Here is an 18220-nt window from a genome sequence, read left to right as displayed (position 1 = left end):
TGAACAGATTTTGATTGGGCTGATGCTATAATGCGATATGACATTGTAATTGATGGCGGCCTTGCGCTGCATGGCCCTTGAGCATGATCAAGCTGCCTTTTGAAAGATGAGAACGTGATTGTTGGCGGGAAGGGCGTGGCGTTCTACAAAGCTCAAATGCACATCGGCCATGCTTTGGACCACATCCTCAAAGTTGCGGATGCCCCAAGCCGGGTCGCGGGAGCGAAGCGAGGCGTCAAAGTCACGGTTGGACTGGGGCTCAAGCTTGCCGCCAAAGGCGTAGGGTCCATACATGATGAGAAAGCCTGACGGCTTGAGGGCGTGCGCGGCGGTACGCGCCAATCCAGGCAAAGTGCCAGACGGTGAGATGTGGATCATGTTGGCATTGAAGACAGCATCGTAGTGGGCGGTTGGCAAATCATCAGGGGTTGGCTCAAGCATGTCCAGGTGCCGTGGAGGTAGGAAGCGACCCTCGGCGCCGGCCGGGCTCGCAGCTTGGTAGAGCGTGATGCTGTTGGGAGCGCATCGAAGCAGACGACGGGGTGTGTGGGTTAGCTCAACTCCAAAGACGATGCAGCGAGCAGAGGGTGGGTTAAACGGCCCAGCTGCAGCAGACCTTTTCATATAGACGTCGAAGCAGTCAGAGGGCTGCCAGCGGAGCCAGGGGTAGTGAGTCGTCATGTAGTCGGCATGCTGCCCTGAACCAGAGGATACTTCCAAGACATCAAGCAGCTGGTCTTGGGCAGCCGGTGCCTGAAGCGTGCCAGCCAAAATCTTGGCAATGTGAGGGGCATTGCTAGAGGAGCGTGGGGGGTGTTATCCATGAGCAGGCTTCTCCGGGACAGTGGATGTGGTCTAAAAGGCAAGCGAAGCGGGCCAAGGCTCTCACCGCTCGCAGGGCTCTGAGTGAATCTTGCCGGACATGAGGCGGGTGCGCAGGGACAATGGTCTTATCACACAAGCACGTTGATAGACTCTTTGCAAGCTCGATCGCCAAACCCCCACCATCGAGTCACCTAGCACACAATGATAAATCACGAAGGAGCCGGAGCAGGAGCTGGAGCAGGAGCCAGAGTAGCAGAGAACCACAAGAACCACAAAACAAATGCGCAAAAGAGAGATGAGGAGAGAGAGAGAGAGAGAGAGAGAATTGGTTTGAGAAAAGTAAAGAGCAATGACACAAAGGAAAAGCACAACTACCACAGAGAGAGATGAGGAGAGAGAGAGAGAGAGAGAGAGAGAGAGAGAGAGAGAGAGAGAGAGAGAGAGAGAGAGAGAGAGAGAGAGAGAGAGAGAGAAAGCGAAAGAGAAAGCGTAAGAGAAAGAGTGAGAGGGAAACCGAGAGAGAGAGAGAGAGAGAGAGAGAGAGAGAGAGCGAAAGAGAAAGCGTAAGAGAAAGAGTGAGAGGGAAAGCGAGAGAGAGAGAGAGAGGAGAGAGAGAGAGAGAGAGAGAGAGAGAGAGAGAGAGAGAGAGAGAGAGAGAGCGAGAGCGGCTCGATCGTGCATACAAGTGGCTCATGTTTGTTGAATGTGTGCATAAACGCGCGTGTTTTGGGGGCTTGGGTCTGCGCATGGCTTGAGTGACTAGGCCATGAATCTGATAATCATTTCTTCTGGTCATACTTTGCGAGATGCAATTCGCGGGATCAACGTCGCGGCGACTCTGCCGCAACCAAAAAGCAGCCGTGAATGACCGTTCATCAGATCTAGGGCGCAACCTCGTTATAATTGGCATCAGAGGTGGCAAAAAACTCTTCCATGCGCCAGAGCAGATTCTCAAAAGTGGGGCGCTCAGAAGGCTCTTCAATCCAGCACTCGCGCATGATGACATAGAGTGCATCGGGCGTTCCTGGTGGGCATGGCATTCGATAGCCGCGCTCCAGCTGAAGGGGGCGCAACGTGGTGATGCAAAAGACAGTCAGTGCTACGCATGCGTGGGGCAGGGTGGTAGCACTACGTTTTCTGATGCAAGTTCCCAGGCATTGGACTGCCATGTGCCAGACGAACCTGTTGCAGCACCTCCATGTTGGTCATGCCCGGGTACGGGATGCGACCATACGTCACCAGCTCGTACAGCAGGATGCCAAAGCTCCACCTACGGCAGATGAAGCGGAAAGGTCAAGCAAAGCGGGTGAGGTCGTGTGCTGACACCATATGAAGCCAGCATTGGGCGGGGGGTGGGGGACCTACACGTCAGACTTGATGGAAAATTTGCTCATGGTTGCAGCCTCGGGAGCTGAAAGTCGACGAGGCATGCGTGGAGCATCAAAAGCGGGTATTAGAACGGCGTGGCACAATGACGGCTGTGTCAGTTGCCACAGGGACTAGCAGATCGGGGTTGGTAAGACCAACCTGTCCACTTGATTGGGAACTTGGCTCCCTCACGTGCGGTATACTCGCTGTCAGCGGCCAAGATGCGCGAGAGGCCAAAGTCACCAACTTTGACCACATTGGACTGGCCCACGAGCACGTTGCGTGCGGCCAAATCCCGGTGTACAAAGTTTTGAGCTTCCAAGTAGGCCATACCGGCCGCCACTTGAGCGCCCATGTCCACCAGCAATGGCATACGCAAAGAGTGGCCATTTTCCTGAAGGTAGTCCAACAAGCTACCGTTGGCCATCTAAAAACGCCTCGCACGAGCACAAACAAGGGAAAAGCAGTTCAACTTGATCAGACAAAAAAAAAAAAAAAAAAAAAAAAAGGAAAACAATAGCGCAGCGTCTGTACATGTCCATGGCGGACAACTGCAAGCGCTCCAAGCATTTGGAAACAAACCAGTTCGGTGACGATGTAAATGGGTTCACCGTCGGTGCACACAGCATAGAGCTGAATTAGCTTGGGGTGCCGGAGACGCTTCATGACCGCTGCTTCGGCCAGAAACTCCTTCTCGCTCATGGTGCCCGGCTTGAGGGTTTTCACGGCCACTGCTGTCTTGTTGTTCCAGGTGCCTTGCCACACGTCACCGAATTGACCCGAGCCGAGGCGCTGTTGGAGTGCGATTGACGAGCGAGGAATTTCCCACTGCAACGACGCACGTCCCAAGCGCCCCAAACACATGAGTTGGCATTCAAAGGTCACTTTCTCTTTCATCATGCGCGCAAAAGCATCTCGAGCAATGAGGCCTCACTTCGTCCTTGGTAGAGGCTGACAGCCCCGCCGTGGTGGGTGAATCGAGCTTGCCACATGGACGCAACAGGGGCGCTGCCAGACCATCTGCATCTTGCCCATAGTGCTGCACCAGCTCAGGGAGCGAGTTGAAGGGCAGGCGCGTGACAATGTAGAAGCCTGCGATACCGGCGCAAGCCAAAGTGAGTGATCAGCGTTCTCACCGATGGCGAGAGGGGAAGAATAGGAGGAGTGACAATGAGGCGAGAGTGAGAGGTCGGTGGAAGGACCAACCCCCAGCATCTAGTTTGCGAATCCGGTAGTGCTTGATGTTGTCCCCGCTGCGTAAGCTCAGGGAATATTCTCCTGGCTGTGATTCACTGCTACGGATGAGGAAGCTACCATGTGACCCAATGGTCATGAGGGCCTTGTCGGCTTCAGCACGTTTGATTTGGCCGTGAAACCAGTCGTTGGAGTCCAGGCTCTATAGTTGGTCACGGGTCGGTGAGCAGGCTAGTACGCACGGGCCGCACAAATGCCAGATCAGATGTGGCCTACACGTGACCCACCTGGACTTTGGCCACAAAGTTGGAGGGGATGTAGCCGACTTGTCCTGTTGTCAAATGGCGAGCCTGCCACCAGTCGCCATCGCCGTCATCTGTCACTGCCATCTCGTCACCTTTGCGAAAGGAGAGGTCGTCATCAGTACGCGATTCATAATGATACAAAGCAACAACGACGTTGTCGGTCGGCGCCGGTGATGTGGGCAACGGCGGAAGTCTGAGCATCAGGACGGGACAAGGTTAATATGAGGTGCAAGCGCAGTGGGATGCCTTGCGGAATGCAGGGAGCGAGCCACGGTGCAAAGGAAACGAACGGTGGTCGGGCGGCGTGTGCCGTTTCCGTCGAAGTAGGGCGCGCAAAGGCCATCTGAGCATCCGCATTCACGGCAAGGTATTTTTGAACAGGCACAAGGGTCGTGGTGAGTGCAGCCTGACTGGAAAAAGAATTGGAAAAAATAAAAAGGGGCGGGGCCACACGGAGCAGACGGGCTTTTGTCAGCCTTGATCGCCGGATGGTTGTACCTACATCCTTGATGCTCAAATTTGGTGCATCGCCATGATTGTTGTTGCCAGATTCGCTGATGGGTTGGCTTTGCGCGCAGCCCATGATGCTCTGGTGTCACACCTCTCTCGAGGGTATGCAGTGTGCAGGGCAGCGTCCAGCCGGTGACCGACGAGCTCGGTCCACCGTGATGGCACGGCGTGCCGCTCGGAGCGAGGGCAGCGTCAGTCAGGCGTTGCTGATTGAACAAGTCTGCAACGCACCCAATCCCGTGTCTCACGTCGGCCTGGATGCGCTGGCACGGGGAGAAGCGTCGCGCGCCCGTGCCACCGCTTGAGACGTTCAACTTTTTGACTCAAGACCAGCGTATCACGACGAATGCCGAGTCAGACAGAGGAGAAGAACTTGAGACTCCCGACCCTCCAGTTGCAGCTCGTTCAAGGAACGTCTCCACCAGCCAGCCGAGGTGAAGCCGACGCCCAAGAACTCGGCAGAAACGTGCCAGCTGCCGTACACACCCGGACGACAGATCGTTGATGAGTTCGAGTGTGTGTGTGTGTGTGTGTGTGTGTGTGTGTGTGTGTGTGTGTGTGTGTGTGTGTGTGTGTGTGTCCAATTGGCGCTCCTTTCAAGTCTCCCCCAGTCTCCCAGTCCCCTCGTCTCCGCGTAAAACGAGTTGTTCACTGTCTTCGTGTTCTCAAGTCAACGTTGGTTGTGCTTGGGAGACGGTAAACACGTTTGCGTCAATTTGGCCTTGATCAGAATGTCCCGCTTCCGAGGAGCATGCGTCTGATGAACGCGTTCTGGCCTGATCTTGGGTGAGGCTGATGTCAGGGTCCTGGTCCTGCGTCTCTGCCTCTTTCCTCTTTCTGCGGCTTTGACTCGACTCGCGGAATTTGCGACTTGATGAGCCTACTGTACAAAGAAGGCATGGTGTCCGGCGGCGCGGGGCTCTTGTTCAAGATAATTACATCCCCAAGACCTTTGGACGCGCCAACATTGTCGCCCGTTTCAGACGAAATGCCGGCCAGACGGAATCGAGTCACGCTTTTCCCCAGCCGTCAGCACCCGCAAACAAAGAAACGGCTGAAGTTGCACCGTTCAGCTGTGGCCTGTTGTTGGCGACCTTGCAGAAGGCAGAAGACGGAGAGGCATTCACGGTTTACAGGATGTGTTTTTTTTTTGTGATCAGCATTGCGCAAAGGCCAAAGCGAGCATTGGTGGGCTGTGCAAACGAAGCGCTACGTGCACGTCAATGACCAGCGGCGGTCCAACCCTCAGGACCGGGGCTTGATGCAGTCGAAGACGAATTGGGGCAGACTCGTCATGCGTGTCTCTTTCATCTGACGGTGGGCATTGGGTTAGGGTTGGGGATCAACAGCAGAGGGGAGAGGACGGGGACAATGACTTGCATAGTAGAGGAGAAAGACAGCGCTCCTTTCTCCGCAGGATCTGGAGGAGTGACCAGCACCACAGGGGCAAGCGATAGAGCCCCAAGTCCCCCTGAGCTAAGGCACATGGACGAACATGAACAAACGCGTTGAGCCCCAAGGCAGTGGCAAGCACCAATGACGGCACGACATGGTATGCTTGGGGCGGGGCGTGGACCTAGTTTAGAGTTTGTCTGTATGGCAGGTCCCACGTGCGTCAGCCCGGTGCAACGCAGATCGAGACCGAGCCTGGGCTGTGTACACCAACACCCAACCGGAGCCTGGAGCACTACCACGCCACACGCCTGCGATCCATGAGAGAAGCAATAACAGATCAGGAAGAAAAGAGGACGCAAGGCAAAGGGGGAGGGAGAGCGTGTTTTGTGCTGTGAGTGAATTCCGTCCATGGCCGGCACATGCACTGGCGAAGCACATGCCAACCAGACAAACATTTTAATGGACAAAGGTTTGTCTGGGCTGACAGTCGTGAGAGATCGAGATGGACTCCAAACTTTTGCGTCGTAACATTGAGACTGTTCCTCCACAAAGCTACAAAACCAGTCACTGCCATTGCTGGCCTGAGCCCCAGCTTCTCTCAGCTGCTCGTCAGTCAGTCATTCAGTCAGTCATGAGCAGCCCTCACGAACGGATGACAAGGTGGAAGGGGGGACTTGGGGTTCACCGGGGGAGAGAGTTGTCAGCGCATCGCTGTGTGCGTTGTAGCGGACATCATGAAGTTGTGTGGGCCTGGCTTGCATATCTCACACCTGACCCGACCACCCATGGCGCACATCCACTCTGTGGGTAGCATCTGTAAAACCCAAACCACTTCGCAACCCCCATCACCAAACCAGTCTTGCAGCCAAACGGCAACGCACAAAGTCCTTAAACCACTGCATCAACTTCCCTTGCTGCCCACAGCTATTACTGCCGTCAGGCCCTTCATGGTTCTTCGTGTTCTTCGTTCTCGTCTGCAAGTCTCGGCCAGAACCCACAACACGCTTCTCCCGAACGCCGATATGTTCATAAACATACAACATACAAGAATCTGTTGACCCACCACAAAAGGCCCATGCTCCCTGACACTTTCTACCCCAGAGATGAAGAGATGTTGTGATCGGAAAAAACAATACACCCCTTGCCTTTTCCAGCCAAATCAGAGACAGCATCAAACCCGTGCTCGCCAACCAGAGCCACACCCAAGCCACCCAGCAGCCAAGCCCCCAACTGCGTCGTGTCAAGACCATCAATTCAAACCCATCCACATCTTCTTATAACCACAACTACTTCACTCACACTCACACACGCGCGCTCGCACACACAAAAAGAGCGCGCAATCCTTTTTTTTTTCCTATGATTCGGCATTTTCTCGAGCTGGCGCTCGCGCGTGTGCTCTCTCTCGCTCTCTCTCTGTGTGGCCTTGCTTTTGCTTTTGCTGTGCTTGGTACATTGTCTCAATCTTGGCTCCCGGAGACTCTTGATCGCGCTCACAGCCCTGCCACAGTTTTTCTATCATCGTCAGGTTTGTTACCCTCCCGTCCCCTCGCCCCCGTGCGCACACACACACCCCGCAGACATGGTTGGCGCCAACCTCATCATCAAGTTCTCTCAAACTGGCTCTCTCTCACATCTCTCCCTCCTCTCTCTCTCTCTTTTATGTCACCTGCGTAGAACCTCCCCCGAACCCCAAACGGCCTCTCCCAACCGGTTTGCCTTTGACCGAAAAGAAACCTTTTGATCCCCCAGGCAACCCTGCCCTTCTTCTTGTCTTCTTCTTCTTCTTCTTCTTCTGCTTCTCTCCCTGCTTCCCGACCGTGGGAAACAGGTAGCGAATCATGATGATGGAGGCGACACTTTCTTCTTCCCAGCTGGTGTCACCCACCTTCACCGCTGCCACCAAGCAGTCCAGCCCTGCTTCATCCTACTCGAGCATCAAGTCTCGGCTGAGCAAGAGCAGAAGCAGCCGCACCCCTTCGACCCCGCCTGCCAGCGACAGTCCCAAGCCAGCCACCTCAAGCTCTCTTTCAGTCATCAATCGAATTGCGGCGACGATGCGCCCCCGAGCCTACTCGGATTCAACTGCTATGCGCAAGCGCCACAACCAAGACAAGCAGCAGCAACAACAGAGCCAAGACCAATTGCAGAGCCAGGCCCTGTCCCAAAAGCTTAGCAGCCTCCCACGCACCTCCTCCTTGCGCGAGAGCATGCCCCGGACCGCCTCCAAAGGCCCCGTCAAACGCCTCACCAAACGCGTCACCTCCCTCTTCACCCGCTCCAACTCATCCTCGGCGCTCCCCCAAATGGAACAATCCAGCGAGCTGCGCTGCCAAGCCCACCGGTCCGAGAGCAACCCCAGCCTCATCAACAACTGCGCCATTTGCAAGGCCATCGTGGTCGACAGTCTCTGTGCCAGCGCCGAAGCCATGTCCAGCTCCGACCAAAACACCCCCCGCTCAGCCCCCAAATTCATGTCCTCCCTCCGCCGCGGCAACAACCCCTTCCGACGCCACCGCCGCCTCTCCGCTAATCTCGTGGCCCAGAGTGTCCAGCTTGAAGCCCGCCTCGACACTCGCCCCTCCCCAGAAGCCGCTGCCTCCTCGGTTGGATTTGTTCAAACCAGTGATGCTCAACCAGCCCGCAAGCGTCGCGACTCCCTTGAAGTCCTTCGTGAACGCCGTGCCCGTCTTCAAGACAAGATTGATGCCGATCCTCAAGACCACAAGCTCGACATTCGCATTGCCCTGCGCGTACGTCACACCGCAGCTTGGTTGACCATTGCCCCCTTACCCACTCACTAGCTTTTTTTTTTTCCTCCCCACACCCCTCACCTTCACCCTCCTGCTCGTCTTCACAACAGCGTAAGCTTTCTTTGCGTTCAGATTCAGAGGCGCTCACTCAGCGCAACATTCTTCATGGTACGACCCGACTCCTGGCCCCTTCCCCCCTCCCATGTGGTCGCGCGTGCCCGACTCCTTGAGGCTACCAATTTCTTTCGCTGGATCTGATCCTCTGCTGGTCATCCCCTCCCGTGCTATACCTACAGCCGAATCAAACTCTGAGCGTGCCCAGCGCCGTAGTGAGATCGAGGAAAGCTTGACGGAGCAGGTGCGCCGCATTTCCTGCTTGCTCCCCCCTCGTCCTATCGTCACCGCGTCAACCCCAGAGTCTGGGCATTCCAATTTCTTATTCGATTCTTTCCACGTTACGCTTTTGCTGTCTCTGAATTTTTTAGTTGAGCCGCCGTGCTTCGGTCGATTTGCTCAAGGCAAACCGCATCCTCCAGTGAGTTGTGTTTCTTGACCCACCGCACTTGCTGTCTGGCCCAGAACTGCATTGCCATTGTCCATCTCCCTCTCACATCAAAACCTGTGTGCTTGCGTGCTCTTTTCTGTCACAGCTTTGAGGCATACACCGACGTCTCCTTGACCTGGGGCTGCGATCTGTATGATCGCAAGTCTGATAAGCCCTGGACTCGTCTCACGGGCCAAGACAAGATTCGCATTCGCGCCGAGCTCAACGACTACAAGCTCACCGAGATGATGGTGCACCCTGACAGCGCCCACATGACGCGGTTCCACTAAGCGGGGTCAGCCCACAATCTGCAGTCTCTCTCGGCTTCAGCAGTTTCTCTGGGCTCTTCCTTTCTCCTGGCTTCGAATCACTGCGTGATCAAAGCCTCTGCGCTGTCTTCGCGCTTGGGTCGCAACTCGTGCATGAGAAAGTGCAAATAGGACATGCCCTCAGCAAACTTGTTTTTATAGCGCCCGTGTTGGTCACGGTCGTATTTTTGTCGTCCTTCGTGTTCTTGCTTAACAGATTTTTTTTTCCGCAACACTATTTGCATGCTTTGATTTTTTTTTGCCTCATTCGCTTTTGCACAGAGTCAAGACACATTGGCGCACACGGCGCTCCGTGCTCAGCTCTGTGCAATTCGCTTGAGTTTTGATTGATATTGACTATTTTCTCCTTGTTGCTTCTTGTATGCCTTTGATGATGATCTGAGCTGGTCCTGGTCGTCTCTTGAATGCTCGTTCTTGCTGGTTGTATGATCTGGTCGTGTTTCAGTGCAACCTCCAACCGCCATACCACACACTAATTAATGACAAATTCTCTTTAAGCATGAAACGATGCGCCAATCGTCAAACACTCAAGCGCGCCGTCGCGCATCGTCACTTGCCAGCGTTGACACCATCACACAATGGCAAAGGTTACATCACCAAATGGAATATCATAATAATATTAGCTGAATGGCAATTATCAATCGGAAAGGACACGACAACTCTACTGCAGCCGATTGGCAACCAACTGCAGCACCTGCAAATGTCAAGCCTGGCTTGCACACGCGCATATACACATGCTCTTTATTGGAAGCAGGTAAGCACAAGGCTCTGGATAAAATAAAAACAAGGACATCCACATTTATAAACACACAACAAGTCGTTGCACATAAAAATAAAATTAGTATCTGAACAGGAAATCACAGTATTCAAACATCAGTCTGCGGCTCAAACCGCACACCCCGGCCGTTCTGGATCAGCCGGGCTACCAAGACACGAGGCGCTGAGCATGAGGCCTGCTCTCGCGCCGTGGCAACGCCTGGTGTCAGATGATGGACGGCCACGTTGGCCGGCGGTTGGCGCTGTGCTTGGTTGAGATCGCGGAGCGCCTGCGCTGCCGTAAACACGTAGTCTCGAGGCCCGGCCACTGGCAATGGCTTGCATGCTGTGCATGCAGGGTCCGCTGCCGTGTCAGACTGGCGATGCGTAGTCGAGTGGTGGTCAAAGGAGCGGGCCCGGTCTCGTCCACCCTCGGGCGAACGCGCACGCATCATCTCCAAAGGTCCGGAGCGAAATGGAAGCGGGTCGATTGGACTGCTCAACATGGAGTGAACGTCTGGTGAGATGCTCGTTCCTGACTTGTTCCCAGGGCTATCTCCGGACGTGGTGGGCCGGCGCCGGGTGGCCGGTCGGCGCTGAAGCTTGCGGTTGACCAACGGGCGGGTGCAGATTTGATCGTCGCTCTCGTCGGTTGAGTCTTGCAGCGAATTGTGGCCGCGACCGCCCCGCATCTTCTGGTAGGACGCCGTGTCCGCAGCCTTGTTGAAAGGCGGTGGCCCCAGAGACGGAACCGCACCCGCGTTGCTGTACAGGACGCCCTCAGCCATGCCTTCCACGTCTTCATCATCAACGTCATGCATCGGGCTACTCTGAGTGCATGTATCATAGCCGACCCACGACTGATCGATGTCAGACCGGGTAGGCGGGCCGTTGCTCGGCTGCTTGATTCCTGTGGCGGTTGCACATTCGACCCAATCGTCCGCGCCGTCCAACGTGTTGGGGTCCAGATCCTCGCTATCGACTTCAATGTACCCGTCTGATGACCTCTCCTCCGCGATGTCCATGGCGGCATCTTGCGCAAAGGGTACATGGGCTGAGAGAGACTCTTGCAGGGTGGACGACGTGCGCGAGCGACGGCGCACGCTCTCGAGGCTGGCACTGGACATCTTGCGCGAGCAGGGCTCGTCATCCGAGTAGAGTTCGTTCATGCTGTGGCTCAGGCTGAGGCGCGAGCTGACTAAATCGATCGCCGGCGATGATGGCCGTGGCGATCCTTCCTGGCTGTCAATGTTGTCATAGCGCTGCGACATGCGTAATGACGCACGGCCCAGCGACAAGGCCCGTTCAAACATCACGGTACTGCGGCGGCTGCGGTCACTATGTAGGACGGTAGATCGCCTGGGCCGCGCAGTACTAGTCGACTCGGCGTCGCTATACACAATGCCCTCGCATGAATCACTTCGAGGCATGTCCTTGGCAGCAAGCATGGCATGCCATGCCGCGCGCGACATGCTGGGGGAGGCAGCTTCAGTACCCCGCGACATGTTGGGGCTTCGCTCAAAGCTGGATTCGTCATCGATCATGTCCGCTGGCCACGCCACAGGACCGACGTTTAGCATTGGTACGGGTACCGGTGCTTTGTAGCCCTCGAGTGCTTGGGCCGCAATGTCCTCCTCATCGTCATCCTCATCGTCCTCCTCATCACTGGCCTCGTAGGTGTTGTCAACGTGCTCATCTGCATCGGGTTCCAAGACGCTGTCGCTCGTAGTCGGGTGGTTGTTGGGCATGGTCGTCGTTCCTCCTATCCGATCGACGAGGGGCATACCATCGCTTGTCGGGTTGGATTGTGCAGTCTGTTGGGGCTCAGCACGGCCTGACTTGTCATCATAATCAGGAAGTTGGTGCCAGGTGTTGGTCAAGGAGCCTTCACGTTGCAACGATGATGATGAGATGCGCGATAAAGTCGCCAGTATGGGAGAGCGCGAGCAGTGTCCCGATGAACTGCCAGGACCAGGGGAAATGCGAGTCAAAGGGTGCCGTGCTTCATGTACGGCCTCGTCTTCGTCCAGACGCTCCTCCGACCAGGTCTGGGGAGGCAGGGCTGGGAGTACAGATGGGCCTCGCAGAATATATGGCTGAGCGGAGACAGCCCGTTGGTCAAAAGGCACCGCATCCAGTCCGGGACCCAGGTCGAACGAGCTATTGCGACTCCGTGGCCCTGAGTTTCGACGGCCACTGCGATGGGGCACACGTGCGGTGAGGTGACACACAAACCTCAAACAAAACGTGGACGAGTCACTTTCGCGTCTGTTACAAAGCAGAGCAAGTCACCGGCTAGCACACAAGGTCTCTCTCCACTTCTCTTCAAATAACCCTGATGCAAAGATTTACCCGGCAAGGCGAGGCCGTGCGGTCGTTGGTGATGGTTGGCGCACGTGTAAACGGAGGGTGTCTAAGCTCGACAAATCACGGTCAGGAGGCCCGCATCGCGTGCTCAAGTTGCGGTTGCAACTTGAAGGCAATGAGAGATGGCGGGGGGGGGAGTGTTAAATGCATGTTGCACGACGTACCGTTGCGCCCACGAGTTGCAACAAGAGGACGAGACGCACGGCGACTGCGCACCGATGAGCGGTTGGATGCGTTGCGACCCGCCGAGGATTGGCGTGACTGCAACCGGCTGGGCGGCGTCAGAGGCTCTGGTAGCCAGCCCGGAATTCCCACTGGATTGAGGCGCCCATGGAGCAGACGATACAGCAAGCGCTTCAACTCCAAAGCGCGGATCGAGTTGGCAGGGCCTGACAGCTCAGCATAGCGCAAAATCAGATCAACCTGCAGCGTCAATGTGCAAAGGGGCAGGGTGCAAGCACAACAGCACAGCGTGAATGGGTTTGTGACACCTTTGGAGTCAAAGTTGTAAGTTTTACCAAAGGCCATGAACCCGGCAGCGTACCTCGCTGCTTCGAAAGCGACCCGAGGTAATCATGGAGCGCCGCAATGTTTCAAGTGGGATGTAGCCCAAACCATCGGGGTCCAGCTCGTCTATTAGGCCCTGCATCTCAACTTCAACGTTGTCATCCAAGTAGTTTTGCACAAAACCCTGCATATCTTCCAAACGATTTGCCGTAAACGCTTCAACTGCCAAAGGGTCATATTGACCGTGCTTTTGCATCACGTCGAGCTGGGCATTGAGTGAGTCCACAAGCTTGCGTGCGTTGCGCCGCAGAAGGCCGAGCTCGTCCGACTCGCCGGTGCTGGCGGCCGATGATGACAGCTGACCCGTAGAGTGGTGCGAATGGGCAGCCGAATGTCGGCGCCGTGTGTCTATGTCATCGGCTGGTGTCCATCGCAATACATTCTCGGCCATGGAAGAATTTTGAAATTGCTGCCAGTGCGGGCTGGCGTTGAGTGACGCGTTTGTTTGGCTGGCCATCAATGCATCGTTGGTCTCATCATCCATGTGATAGATAAGCTCGCGCATGTTCTCGCTGCCCACGTTGGAGGCCATGTCAACACGAGAGCCGTTCTCAGAACGACGGTTGTCATCCGGGGTGCTGGTCCCGGGCTGAAAGTCCTCTCGAAGATGTTCGAGAGCAGACAAATCGTATGAGCTGCGGCAGCTCGCACGATCATCTAAGGAGCTTGGTCGCCGGGCTGTTCCGCGCAGTAAAAGCTCTGAAATGGTTTCCTCTTCGTGATGAGCAAACGCCGAGGAGCGCCGCAAGCGTGATTCGCGCCCGAGATTGCCGTCGCGTGCGCCCGAGGGGATTGGCATGCCGTTGATACCAAAGGGTGGCGGCGCTGACAGACTGTGACGCCGATGTGCCAAGGTGCTAGTTGAAGGCGGGGACGAGGCGTGGCCGGGGTATGGATACAAGCTTGTGGCCGTGGAGGGCCGATAGCTTTCCTCATCGGACAAATCCTCAGATGCCGTCGTGTATAAGGACAGTGGTCGCGGGAAACGAACGGCCTGTGCGTAACTGGAATTGCGAGCGAGCTCTATTTCTACGTGCTGAATCGAATGCAAGCGAGGCGAGCCAGCGTCTACCGTCGTGCTGTTGTTGCGCAGTAACCGGCTGCACTGGTTGCGAAAGTCGCGAGCATCGGCGGTGAACGGGCGAGGTGGTGCTGACATGGGACGGGGCAGGGGTTTGGGAATGGGTTCCAGCTCCGGCTCAGGTTCGAGCTCAGGAACCTGTTGTGGCGACGCTTGTATCTCATCATCTTCCCATTCTGAGTCTTCGATGCTGCGGCTTGACCGCGAAGATGAGCGCTTGATGCGGCGAGCACGTGCAACTGCACGATAGCTTCTACAGGTGCCGAACCAAAAGTTTGGCGTGAGACACACGGGGGCTGATGCAGTGTCTGATGCGGTGTCTGATGCGGTGTCTGGTACAAGTGGCGCAGCTACATACTGCGCTCGCTGTGCTAGATTGGACACTGATGCCGCGCGACCAGGACGCTCGATGCCGGGGCTCACGTCTGGCACGTTTTGACAGCCGCGGGGCCCGAGAAGAATGAAGCGCGAGCGAATAGTGTGAGTGGAGATGAGCTGACGACGCCGTTCTGACAAATTCTTGACTCGGCGCTATGATAATGCGCGGCAGGAAGGCAGGCGCCGGTGAGAAGTGGTGGCACAGGAAAAGGGAAAGCACTCAGTAGTGACACTGCTTTATAACAACCGAAAGCACACATGAACACTGGGTCTCTGCATACCACAGTGATGCCGAGTGGAGACGTGGGGGTGGGCACGCGCTCGGGCTCTTGGGGACTGATGGATCGGGGTGCACCCAGGCCTAGAGTGCGCCGAAGGCCCTGTCGCGGCGAGGTAGGGCGGGCGCGTGCCAGCGTCTGCTGAAACTCATCGCATAGGTCAGCGGCACTGGTTTGTCGGCGCTGCGCACAGGTGGAGGCGGCTGCAGTCAGTGAAGTGGCTAGCTTGCGAAACTGAGTAGCTCGGCGGTGTTTTTCTTGCAGGAAGCGACGGATCTTGGCCGTTGAATCGGGGTCAATATCAAGGCTCGTTGGCGAGGCAGCCGCAGGTTGGACTTCGGGCGAAGCAGTGCGCTGAATGAGGGATGCTGTTGAGCTCGAGGCTGTCAGCACGAGCTGCTTGAAGAGTCGGGTCGAGCGACGCTTCAACAGTGGGTGTGGCGAGGGTTTATACTCATGAACGGGGCGGGCAGGGTCTGAGACAGCGCGCTGGCGTAGTCGGTGAGTTTTTTTCCGCGACACCCCGCCTTTGGTCGCTTTGGGAAGGGCGTTGGAGTCTACATCCCGGTTGGAGTCCATGTCAAGTTCAAGATCCACATCCAGGTCCTCCCAGGCCGACGAATCGGTTGAATTACTTCCACGTTTGCTGTTAGGAATTGGTTTTTGTGCCATGAGTAGATCCCATGGATGGTCATCTATCGAAACCAAAGGTGTCGACCGCGCTTCATGGCGTCTTTGGACGGGCTGGGGAGACCTCTGCATGACCGGACGTTTGGTTTGTGCCGGTGCATCCGGCGTGGGTAGCGTATCTTTGTCTTGCTCCCGCTCTGTGGCGATTGGATGGGCAAATGCAGGCAGAACGTGAGAACCAGCGTTGAACAGGATGGGGCAAAGGACAAGGGTCAGTGAGCAAAAGTGCCTACCGTCGTCAGAGCCTGGAGGAGCCACGCCCTGGTTCGGGGCAACGGGATGGCGAGACACGGGGGCAGACTCGGTCTGGTACTCGCACAACACTTCCAGGGTATGCAGGTTGGGTTTGGACGGGGACGTGCCGGCTCGCGCACGGCCGCGGGATCGCGGTCGCGTTGAGTCTTCGCCATGGACGATTGGCGTGGCTATGGACGAGGTTGCAGATGGCCGGCGGCTTGACACGCGAGAGTCACCAAACCCAGACTCGGCATCACTTTGTGAGGTATCTACCAGAATGAGGGTCGGGGGCGGGCGTTTAGCGTGAGGTGGGCTGGTAAGGGAGTCAAACGCGAGGTCAGGCATATCGAGCGAGGGGCGAAGCAAGGCTTGGTTGACTGACCATGAAGTGCGGGCGTGCAGCCATCCGACTGCTGGGTGCAACGGTCCACTACAGTGTCAACAACAACAACAACAACAAAAAAAATTGCGGCGAGCAAGCGACGTCAAGGTTACGGCCGCGGTTGAGCGCTCTTGAAAGGGCGGCGCGTTGGTGTGCACCACGGGAAGGAAAAAAGGGGGAGGGGATGAACATTGGGACAAGATGACTGACTGTGTGGCGACACGGGGGCGCTCGATGATTTCTGATAGCCTTTGAAGCCCAGGGCTTTGGCGCAAGGGAATCCGGTGCAACCCAGAGCGTCGCGTCGGGCTCGGCGTAAATCAGTGTGCTCAAAGGGGAAGGACAGTCGCCGGTGCTGGGGTAGATGCCGCTTTGCTGTGTGCCTCAACAAGGGCGCTGGGCCGTCAGAGAAGCTGCTGCGGCCCGAGTCAGCGACAAAGGTGGGGCAAGACGAGTTTCGGCGAAGTCTGGTGTCGGATGCGACGGGGGCACGTTTGTTTGTCCGGATCCCCAACGAAGGCTCTAGGTCGAACGAGTTTTGTGAATGCCGATAGTGGTTCAGGGTGACGGGCCGCGGGCGCTCGGACCGATGGTGACGAGTGCAAAGGGGTGAACCATGCGCCTCAGGATCGGAGTTGGGCGAGCCTTTGGCCATTGGATCGCGTTCTGGTTTCCTCAGTCAAAGGGTATGCATGAGCTGCCGTGGCGAGATTGAAGTGCTGAACGAGAAGCGCTCAAAGCAGCCGGCCCCGTGTGGATACTCGATTCAAGCGAGCGTCGCAGGGGTGGCGGTGCGCGCCCAGGGGGTGGTGAGGCGCGAGGAAAAGGCAGTCCGATATGCTTTTTTTTCTGTGTGAACAAAAGGCAATTTCGTTTGTCCGACGATGGTCACCGCCCCGGTGGCTACCGATCAAGAGTGCGGGCAAAAGGGCGTGCGTTTGTGCCTCGAACCTGGTGAATGGGTCGACCTGAGCTGAAGACGCTCGATGGAAAGAGAGAAGACACAAACGGGAGGAACGGCAGCAGCCGGCAAGAGTTGGCGGACGACAAGGGCCAGTTCTAGCTTGGCGCAAATGAGGCAGGGGGGGAAGGCTATGCATTCAAGCGGAGGCAAAGGGTTGGCTCGAGATTGACGGACAGCGACAACGACAATGATGATGGAGTTGGGGATTCGAGGGAGGCGAGGTGGGATTCAAGGAAGGGGCGGAGGGGGAAGGGAGGGTGGTCGGGGAGACCTCATTGCCCATGAGCGAAGAGCTCTGAGCGAAAGGGGGTAGGGTGGTACTTGTTGTTGTGGGCAGTTTGTGATCTGGGTCGGGGCATCAGTGGTGCGTGAGCATAGTTTGTTGGACCACCACTACCTGCGCGGCCTGACGAAAGCGGTTCGGGAGTGGGTAGGAGTGGTTCGAGCGGACATCCATGATGGAGCGTACGACGTAGAGAGGGACCGACGTGGGATGTTGTATGTTGGGTGGTTGGTGAGCAGGTCTTTGTCAAAGCGACCAGCGACAGCGGACAGGTGGCTTTTGGTATGCGTGATGTGATGCCGCATACCGACCGCCCTTGGGCCTGGCTGCAAGCTGAAGGTGTCAACGGCAGCGGTAAGCCCTCCCATCCCCACGCTGCCATGTCATCCCATGATCTGAGCAAGCATGCAAGCTTTTGATGAAGGACAGTGTGTGTGTGTGTGTGTGTGTGTGTGTGTGTGTGTGTGTGTGTGTGTGTGTGTGTGTGTGTGTGTGTGTGTGTGTGTGTGTGTGGCGAGTCGGTGGGAAGCCCGCGGTGCACTCGGCTTGTCGTGGCCACACTGTGCTTTGTCAGGGGATGAACGCCAGCTGCTGCTCGTAGCGGATGTGTTGTAAAACCTACTCCTCCATTTGCGACCTGACATGTGGAGCTGAATTCTCATAGGCAGGCCTCGACGTGGCCGTCGCACTTGCAAGGATGGTAGTTGTAGTAGAAAGCGTTTGTGGCTGCTTTGCTTCTTCCTTTCTCCTTTCACATGCGACGCGACGTATGGGAGGCGGATGTCCAGCGTCGTGCCGGTGCCTTGCAGATCTAAGCTGTCACGCTTTGCTAGGGCTTGTCCTGTGTGCATAAGATTAGCGGGCAGCTCGATGCGACGAGCAAAGACGATGCGCCGCCAGGTCAGCGAGTTTGCCATCCATAGATAACCAGTAAAGAGTAAATGCTAATACTCATATTTAACAGGACTTTTATCATGCAGACCGAGTTACACGTCCAGAGGGCACCAGATTTGGCTC

At 56.3% G+C, this 18220-nt stretch overlaps 3 protein-coding genes across 3 annotated transcripts; 1 reads left to right on the top strand and 2 right to left on the bottom strand.

Annotated features, from left to right (window-relative positions):
- Nucleotides 1-87: 87 nt before the first annotated feature.
- On the bottom strand, nucleotides 88-4275 carry MONBRDRAFT_44293 (uncharacterized protein; the record flags this gene model as incomplete). Its single annotated transcript, XM_001746741.1, has 12 exons — nucleotides 88-796; nucleotides 890-1196; nucleotides 1340-1565; nucleotides 1719-1883; nucleotides 2008-2095; nucleotides 2191-2236; nucleotides 2353-2620; nucleotides 2776-3021; nucleotides 3128-3285; nucleotides 3400-3589; nucleotides 3675-3784; nucleotides 4191-4275. 12 exons carry the CDS (start codon nucleotides 4273-4275, stop codon nucleotides 88-90), a joined length of 2598 nt encoding a protein of 865 aa, XP_001746793.1.
- Nucleotides 4276-7435: 3160 nt separating this feature from the next.
- On the top strand, nucleotides 7436-9181 carry MONBRDRAFT_9130 (uncharacterized protein; the record flags this gene model as incomplete). The annotated part of the gene is made up of 5 exons (XM_001746865.1): nucleotides 7436-8347; nucleotides 8458-8515; nucleotides 8644-8705; nucleotides 8833-8882; nucleotides 8998-9181. The coding sequence occupies 5 exons, from the start codon at nucleotides 7436-7438 to the stop codon at nucleotides 9179-9181; spliced, it is 1266 nt and encodes a 421-aa protein (XP_001746917.1).
- Nucleotides 9182-10086: 905 nt separating this feature from the next.
- On the bottom strand, nucleotides 10087-16611 carry MONBRDRAFT_9129 (uncharacterized protein; the record flags this gene model as incomplete). The annotated part of the gene is made up of 5 exons (XM_001746740.1): nucleotides 10087-12155; nucleotides 12508-12766; nucleotides 12888-14522; nucleotides 14651-15843; nucleotides 16167-16611. 5 exons carry the CDS (start codon nucleotides 16609-16611, stop codon nucleotides 10087-10089), a joined length of 5601 nt encoding a protein of 1866 aa, XP_001746792.1.
- Between the last annotated feature and the right edge of the window lie 1609 nt (nucleotides 16612-18220).

This window comes from Monosiga brevicollis, genomic scaffold (assembly GCF_000002865.3).
Source record: "Monosiga brevicollis MX1 MONBRscaffold_14 genomic scaffold, whole genome shotgun sequence".
NCBI classification, from domain to species: Eukaryota; class Choanoflagellata; order Craspedida; family Salpingoecidae; genus Monosiga; species Monosiga brevicollis.
This window is presented reverse-complemented; position numbering and strand designations above follow the sequence as displayed.